We start from the raw sequence: 8,892 nt of genomic DNA on the forward strand, positions 1-8,892 counted from the left end.
GGTATTCTCATCGCCCTCTGGCCATGCCGATCTCGCCATCACCAATCTCGAGTTTATGTCGATGGATGTGGGTTTGTGCCAGTGGTGGGTTTGGGATGTGGGTTTGTGCCGATCTTTCTGGTGTGTGTGTGTGTGTGTGTTTTTTTTTTTTTTTGAGGTGGCGTTGGTGGATATGGGTTTGTGCCGGTGGTGGATGTGGATGTAGGTTGGTGGATGTGGGTTTATGTCGGTGGTGGGTTTGGGATGTGGGTTTGTGTCGGTGGTGGGAAAAACTCTTTTTTATATATATTTTTTTCTTTGATTCCACACATATGGTGGCATGTTGCTATTTGTGCAGAGTGGCCATCGCCGTCGTCGACAAGAACATCTCTGCTCCGGCCACCGGAATGTCATCATCGTCGTCAGCTATAGTTTCTTCTCAGTTTTGGGTCTCTAACTCTAAGCCATCTCAGTTCTGGGGTGGTGGTAGTACCAAGCTTGAGTCGCAGAGTAAGAAGGATCGCTTGAAGAGAAAGCTTAAGTTAGTGGTCACTGCGGAGCTCTCCAAGTCTTCCTCCCTCAGTTTCGGGTTGGACTCTCAGGTCACGTGCTCTCACTGCAACTCTTTCAACTTAAATTTTTATTGTTTTTAATTGAGGTAATGGGTGTTTGATTAAATGACTGAGAGAGATGAAGATAATGTTTTTTTTTTTTGGAGAGATTTAGTTGGTTGGAGATGTGGGTTGTGTGTGAATTTTGTGAAATCGTAATGGGTTTGATCAAGTTTTTTGTTTTGGTTGTTGTGGGCGGAGAAACCGTAGGCTGATTGGTAACGTATTCCATTTTGATTGGAATTGGTTTGAATGAGAAAACCCATTTGTAATGGGGACTTATATGCATTAAGGGTGCTTTAATTGATTGTCTTGCATCGTTTATTGTGGTTATATTTTAGCTAATGTTCTGAATTTAAATGTTTGAAAGCCTAAAATGAGTTATTCCACCCCTTTAATTTGCTATGAATTGTGTCCTCAAAACTATCAAAAGTGGTCGTCTAAATCTGATATTAACACATTCTCCTCTATTTTTGCAAGATTGTTTGCTATGTTGCATCTTTGTGTTATAATACTGTTGTTGGTCTTTTGCACTGATTTCCTTCCTTTTCTTAATAGTATACTTGAGCACCCACTTTCTTGCATGTATCTAGTGGAGATTCAATGAACTGATGGTCTCTAAAATAAGTTAGACTGACACTGCTTTATTTGGATGTGAAGACCTTGCAGTCTTATGACTCGGCACCGGTGCCTTCGGTTGGTCCAGTTCCTGGGGATATTGCAGAGGTTGAGGCATATTGTAGAATCTTTAGAATGGCTGAACGGCTTCATGCTGCACTAATGGACACATTATGCAATCCATTGACTGGTGAATGTAGTGTTTCATATGACTTCACATCTGAGGAAAAACCGCTATTGGAAGATAAACTAGTCTCTGTCCTTGGTTGCATGGTATCCCTCCTTAACAAAGGAAGAACTGACGTCCTTTCCGGAAGATCCTCAATCCAAAATTCATTTCGGATTGGAGATGTAAGCTCGGACGATAAGCTTCCTCCACTTGCCATTTACAGGAGTGAGATGAAAAGGTGTTGTGAGAGCTTCCATGTCGCTCTTGAAAACTATTTGATGCCTGATGATAATCGAAGCTTGGATGTGTGGAGGAAACTTCAGAGACTGAAGAATGTATGCTATGATTCTGGTTTTTCTCGTGAGGAGGATTATCCATGCCATACACTGTTTGCGAATTGGAAGCCCGTTTATTTTTTGACTTCTAAAGAAGACTCAGGGCCCAAAGATTCTGAGGTAGCTTTTTGGATGGGTGGTCAGGTGACAGAAGAAGGTCTGAAGTGGTTAGTGAATAAAGGGTTTAAGACTATTGTAGATCTTAGGGCAGAGACTGTAAAGGATAAGTTTTATCAAGCAGCCATAGATAATGCTATTTTGTCTCAGAAAGTTGAACTGGTCAAAATTCCTGTTGAAGTTGGGATGGCACCTACGATGGAGCAGGTTGAGAAGTTTGCATCTTTAGTTTCAGATTGCAGCAAAAAGCCCATATATCTTCACAGTAGGGAAGGAGTGCAGAGAACTTCTGCCATGGTCTCCAGGTGGAGGCAGTACATGACTCGTTCTGCATCACATTTTGTCTCTAGTCAGTCAGTTGCTTCCAATGATATGTTATTACGTGATGCAAATGAAATGGGAAAACTTCGGGAGTCTTCCCTTTCAGATGAAAACTCCCTTCTTAAAAGGGAGAACAAGTCAATTCAAGAGTCTTTGGGTACATATCATGGTTCAAATGGAGTATCCCACGAAAAAGTCTCTCCCTTCAAGGTTAAGGAATATGAAAGCAGTAACAGGGCCTACAATGGCCATGTTTCTCCCCAAGGTCTGACATCAGTAGAATTAGCTGATAATGGAGTAGGATCTGATGCAAACTTCAGCAGGGAAACTGACCCTCTTAAGGCTCAGGTTCCTCCATGCAGTGTCTTCTCCAAAAAAGAAATGTCTAGATTTTTTAGGAGTAGAAAGATCTCCCCTCCTACTTATTTTAATTATCAATTGAAAAGGTTTGAAATACTGCCAGTTTCAAGAGAGGTGTGTATTGGGACAATGTGGAAAGGTGATACGGTTGCTACTAATACTGTACCGTTGACTCTGGAGTCAGGAAGTTCCAATGGTTCACTTAATGGAAAAAATTTATATCCAGAGCCCCAAAAATCACCTGCTGACAATGGGAAGTATTTGATTGGTGATATTTTGGTTGCCACTGGTCCAGTTGTGAATGGACTGGGCAAAGGGGAAAGGTCTTCTGTGATGACAGAAAATATCTCTACGATTGTGACTAATAACTTTGATGAGCATGTAACATCCAAATCTGTACTGAAGGATCATAAGATCAATGGTGGAGCTGCTTTAGTTTCAGCCAGTGATGACCTGGCTACGATTGGAGGTAATATGTGTGCTTCTGCAACTGGTGTTGTAAGGGTGCAGTCAAGAAGGAAAGCAGAAATGTTTTTAGTTCGAACAGATGGATTTTCTTGTACCAGAGAAAAGGTGACAGAATCCTCCTTGGCCTTCACTCATCCTAGTACCCAGCAGCAGATGCTTATGTGGAAATCAACACCAAAGACTGTATTGTTGTTAAAGAAACTGGGGCAAGAGCTCATGGAACAAGCTAAAGAGGTGCCATCCGAAATATCTTGTTAGTAAATGCCTAAAATTTAATATCTGGGAAATCAATTGGTTTACTAACAAAATATGGTTTCTGCTCCTTTTTTAATTTTTCTTTTCTTATCATGTTTGTAGTTTGTTGATAATTTACCTTGAAAAAAAATTTATTTTTGGTATAATAAGTTGTTTTGTTTTGGACTGTGACTTATAGCTTCTAGTCCCAAATAAAGATATATGATATATCTAAGACAACACAGACAATAGGGTTCTGGCCGCTTTATCATGTTATTGAAAATTGAGCAGTAAATACGTCTTTATTTGTGAACTTTAAAAGAGATGAGTAATCAGAACATGTTCTTAGTAGAATTTGTCTCAGGTAAGGGATGTCTTGCCTAGCAGTTTGGTATTCAAGAGGATACCCTGTTATCCTATTCTGTGGTATATTGAAGGATCTCTGTCAATCAATAAAAAAGGTCATGTGTTGTTCTGTGGTATATTGGGGTTTCTCGGATTGTTCTACCCTTACGGATTTTATTTCTTCTATTAGAATAGATTAGGGGCTGTTTTGTTTTGTTGTTTCTTCTTTTCCATTGTTCACTACCGTGAACTCTTTGTGTTTCTCTTGCTTTTTCTTTTATTAATAATATTCTCTTCTTACTTATCAAAAAAAATAAAAAAGGTCATGTGTACTTTCAGAGTCACTTATTTAATCTTTGCATAGCTATTGTTAACTGCATTTATTGCATGGAATTTCAGGTTGCCTCTTTTCTGTATTACGAAGAGAAAATGAATGTACTTGTGGAACCTGATGTGCATGACATATTTGCTAGAATCCCAGGGTTTGGATTTATTCAGACCTTTTATAGTCAAGACACCAGGTAGTGGAACTCCTTGTCTTAAGAGCAAAAACATTGAAATAGTTGTTAATATTCCTATACTTCATTGAGAATTTTGCTGACCTGTTGGATGTCCTTGATGCAGTGATCTACATGAAAGGGTTGATTTTGTGGCTTGCTTGGGGGGAGATGGGGTTATACTACATGCATCAAATTTATTTAGAGGTGCTGTGCCCCCTGTTGTATCATTTAATCTTGGATCTCTTGGATTTCTGACTTCCCATACCGTAAGCTTCTTAACTCAGCTTTTGTCTTTTGTTATTGTCTGAATTATTTGTTCATGAATAGCCATTTGTTTGACTCCTTTTATATTTCTTTTGATGTAGTTTGATGACTATAAACAAGACTTAAGACAAGTCATCCATGGAAATAACACTGTGGATGGTGTCTATATAACTCTTAGAATGCGCCTTCGATGTGAAATTTTTCGAAATGGTAAAGCAATGCCTGGGAAAGTATTTGATGTCCTAAATGAGGTCGTTGTTGATCGGGGCTCTAATCCATACCTCTCTAAAGTTGAATGCTATGAACATGACAGGCTCATAACCAAGGTGAGGTTAGTGAATTCATTTCGTTAATACAAGAAAAATGGGAAACCTATTTGAAAATTCCATGTTAACTATTATGTGAGCTGAGGATTTGTTATTTGCCCTCTCCAATCACAAGAAGTCCAACATTTATATAATCTAAAGCAATAGCCACCATTTATGCTACATCTTATGTCTAAACTTTGATGTAGTAAGAAAAGATAAGTTTATGACATTGCCATGCTTTTGATAATGAGTACCATTTCTTTAGGTGCAAGGTGATGGAGTCATTGTAGCCACACCAACAGGAAGTACTGCTTACTCTACAGCCGCAGGAGGTTCCATGGTAAGCTTTCCTTTGTATTCAAGTCCTGGTTATATAACTTTTGGTACTAGGATATGTATTGTTTCTAGGGCATGGTTTTTTTAGCTCCCATTAAACGTGAGCTTTCAAAAATGATTATTATTTTCAAAATTAAAAAAAAAAAAAAACTTTATAACAGCCTTTTTTTGGCCTGAAGATAAGAGGATTAAAACAGCCATTTTTGGTAAAAATAACTACCAACATTGTGTTGGTGCCTAGGTTAAATACAAAGGACACCATTTTTCATTTGGGAGCCATCTATTCACTTTATTGGCAACTAGAAATGTGCTATAAATATGCTAGAATTGGGAGCTTTGTATTTGATAATGAGATTGATGCAGTGTAGGAATGACAGGCTTGGCTTAAGCTTGCTTTTAAATTTGGTGTCTATGAATTATAATGATCATATGTCTTGGATGCATCAAAGAGATCTGACCATTATCGGATCTCTAATGAGTCTAATCGTTTCGTGAAGAAAATCCCTTCATCTTTTTGTATTAGCTTAGTAGATAATATCTCTTCTTGGGGGATCACAGTGTGTTTTAGTGTACAAGGAAGCATAAAAAAGTCTAAAACTAAATTAAGCATAACAGATATCAGAATATTTGATATTTTAGAAACTAATGTTGTTCAACATAGTTGCTGTTATGTCCTCTGCTGCCACATAACGTGTTAAGTTTTCTGACTTTACATGTTGGATGTATAATCTGCTGCACTTGTTTATTTATTAGTTTTTTAAATGAAATTTTCTTAAAATCCTTCATTTAATGGTCTCAAGTTCTCTTCGAAGTAGAAGGAAGAAAAGATCTCCCTACAGCAGATTACTCCATTAAATAGTCTAATTCTAATTATGACTTAGGTATTGCAAGGAAAGAATCACAATATTTGTGCCTATCAAATCAGTGCTCTTATTTTTCAAACTCATTGACCCAAAATATATAAATTCAATTTTGCTATCCAAAATATATCATTTGTTGCTGTTTGCTGTTTCTCTTTATTACAACTATTAAGGCCATTATTGAAATCTAAATGCAGGTGCATCCAAATGTTCCTGGCATGCTGTTTACACCAATCTGCCCCCACTCCCTCTCATTTAGACCGGTTATACTTCCGGATTCGGCAAGGTTGGAATTGAAGGTGATGCTATTAATGATCTAGTGACCAGTTATTATTAAATCTGTGTCTTTAGCTCACACTCTGGTAGATATCTTACTAGTTTTTCTTGGTAGAAATTTTGGTTTTAGCCTGTATATTGTCTTGATTTTGCCACCTGTAGCTCTTAAACTGTACAAAAAAGGATACTGCCAGGCCATCTACATCGTCAGATTCGTTAGCTTTTATTGATGATATTAATTTGAGATGACAATTCTGTATTTTTTTTTATAATATTCTTTCCCCCGTTTTGGGTGTTCCCTTGTGTACTTCCCATGCACTTGGGTTGCATCCCTTTTGCACTTTTGAATTATATTACCTATATTAAAAAAAGGGTGCCGGTTTGGTTGGACTGACTTGTGTCTGAGAGAGCATAGTGCACTTTAGGTGCCAAGTGACAAAAGTCTCTTCTTTCATTTTGGTTTTTTCACTTTTTGGAATTAGAGAAAAATTCTTCACAGTTTTCATGTGAAGTGTACATAAGGCTGACATTTGAATTGGAAATCAACATCGTATCCTGGTGGTTCCCAACTCAGAGGGAGCTGCTCTATATCTATAAACAGAGAATCACCATATGTAGAAGAAGCAGAAGGAATATATAATTTTTACTTAGTTCACTATTTAGTTATTGCTGTTCTTAAGGCATGTTGACAAAGCTATGCAAAATGGCTTTGAGTGTGGGTTTTAGGGATTGTCTTGGAGTCACATTTTTCAAATGCGAATGTTCACTCAACATGCCAGCATGTATTTGAAGGGCCTGATATTGTGTAATCTCTGGAGCAATAGGATTCTAATGTCCTTTTACTTCCATATTCAACCACATGTCAGGAATCAGTTGAGTGTTAGGAGTGCTGTGTTTCTTTGACTTGTAGACTTATTATTTTGATTGGTGTGCAGTCAAAGCTCTACAATGTTCATATATGTTGATGTATAAGGGTAAAACTTAGCTACAATTTCTTAGGTGCAGCACTGTTTGTGCTTTATTGGGGAATCTAATGTATTGCATCTGAAGAACTGTAATCAAGTATTGCCCTTGACATAATTATGAATACAATCATAAACATAATGATAAAGATAATTTAAAAACTCAACTTGGTGGCTGGAGTTTTCTAAGGTAGATTTAAGGTTTTCTTTGACGGTCCTAGTCTGCCTGGCCTGCTGGCCAGCTCTGAATAATTAATGGGTGGGCTGCTGGGTGAGACAGAATATGCAGGCACTACTAACGAAGCCAAGCCTAGTTCTCGCCGATAGGCGCTAGTAGCTTGCTTCCGCTCTTGCAATTGGGTTGTTGTGATTATGGGTTGGCAGCTACCATGATCATAGCTGTCCCAGCTAGAATCAAAATCTTTAATTGGATCGCTACCATGTACTTTCCTAATATGCATCCCATCGACTTATCGTGGGAATTCCTCTTTTAGGTGTGGCTACTAACAATAAAATCTATCCTACTGTTAGTCAATTAACAGATTTGTTTATCCTTTTATCTAAATCCTGGGAATTTATGAAAATATGTTCTTATTAGTTATTTTCATTGTCTGTTGAGATATACATTAGCTAAATGGAAAAGATTACAGTGAGGGTGCAAGATGTAGTTGTGATTTGTTTGTCTCATTTATCAAAAATGAACTAAACCTTGAGACGTGGCCTAATGAACTGTAAGAATTAAGAATTAATTAATTTTTTTCATAAGTAGGAACCCAAGTACATGGGGGATTGGTCCAAAGCATTCTATGAGTTTGTTACCTGTATTCATATCAGTGCAATAGTTGGATTTCATCTTTTATAAATCCCTCTCATCTTTCTTCAATGGTATCTGGATAAAAGTACCATTTCTGTGCCAAATTCTCTCGTTCTATGATATTTGTCATGTTTCAAGCATTTTGTGATCACATGAGAAGTAAAATGCTGTTTTGTATCCTGTCACTATGAAAGTCTGGCTTATTGATCATAGTTTTGGCCATTGTATTTTTGTTAGGAGTTTAACATTGTTGTATTTGACAGATTCCAGAAGATGCTAGAAGCAATGCATGGGTTTCTTTTGATGGGAAGAGAAGGCAGCAACTCTCACGAGGAGATTCTGTACGAATATCTATGAGCCAGCACCCACTTCCAACAGTTAACAAGTCTGACCAGACAGGTGATTGGTTTCACAGCTTGATTCGCTGCCTAAATTGGAATGAAAGGCTAGATCAAAAGGCCCTTTGAAGCCTCTTTCTGTCTGAGATTGAAGTTTGTGCAAAACTACTGTACATATTGTAAACCGAGATCAAAGAAAATTTGACTTTACAAAGAGTAAATAATACGGTTCATTCCCACATTGGCTTCCATGTGAATCCTTTTTTTCTTCTTCATTTCAATATGACAAAATGTACTTGTATACTGTCATCTATTACACAGCAATAAAGATTTAATCTTGTAGATCCATCGATGAATCTGAAAGTTGATTGATGTTTGTTTGACTTCCTGTATTCTTTCTTATTTATTTTCTCTTTGTGATATATTAGTTGAATTTCTTGTGAAAATGTCTCATTGAAATAATACTAGAAGATCAATGGAATATTACACGTCATGAGAAATAATTTTCATAGTGATATTTTTTTTGGGAGTCAATTTAATGTTGATCGCTACTGCCATTATTATTTCTAAGACATTTTATGTTTGCGCCTTATTCTACTATTTGTTGACTGCTTAATTTATATGGTGATAGGTGTAGCTCTCTCTCTCTCTCCTATCATTGAGAGGAATTTCCTTGG

At 37.3% G+C, this 8,892-nt stretch overlaps 1 protein-coding gene across 2 annotated transcripts; it reads left to right on the forward strand.

Annotated features, from left to right (window-relative positions):
* Nucleotides 1–273: 273 nt before the first annotated feature.
* LOC111999244 (NAD kinase 2, chloroplastic) lies at nt 274–8,563 on the forward strand. Of its 2 annotated transcripts, XM_024031369.2 has the most exons (8): nt 274–581; nt 1,251–3,212; nt 3,957–4,078; nt 4,182–4,323; nt 4,423–4,647; nt 4,895–4,969; nt 6,023–6,124; nt 8,141–8,563. In XM_024031369.2, the coding sequence occupies exons 1-8, from the start codon at nt 312–314 to the stop codon at nt 8,342–8,344; spliced, it is 3,102 nt and encodes a 1,033-aa protein (XP_023887137.2). In that variant the 5' UTR covers nt 274–311; the 3' UTR covers nt 8,345–8,563. The 2 variants fall into 2 exon arrangements, 1 of the variants encoding a protein (XP_023887137.2); XR_002881570.2 differs by lacking the exon at nt 8,141–8,563 and having other exon boundaries at nt 4,423–4,652.
* Nucleotides 8,564–8,892: the final 329 nt, after the last annotated feature.

This window comes from Quercus suber, unplaced genomic scaffold (genome assembly GCF_002906115.3).
Source record: "Quercus suber isolate HL8 unplaced genomic scaffold, Cork oak 2.0 scaffold_4, whole genome shotgun sequence".
NCBI classification, from domain to species: domain Eukaryota; kingdom Viridiplantae; phylum Streptophyta; class Magnoliopsida; order Fagales; family Fagaceae; genus Quercus; species Quercus suber.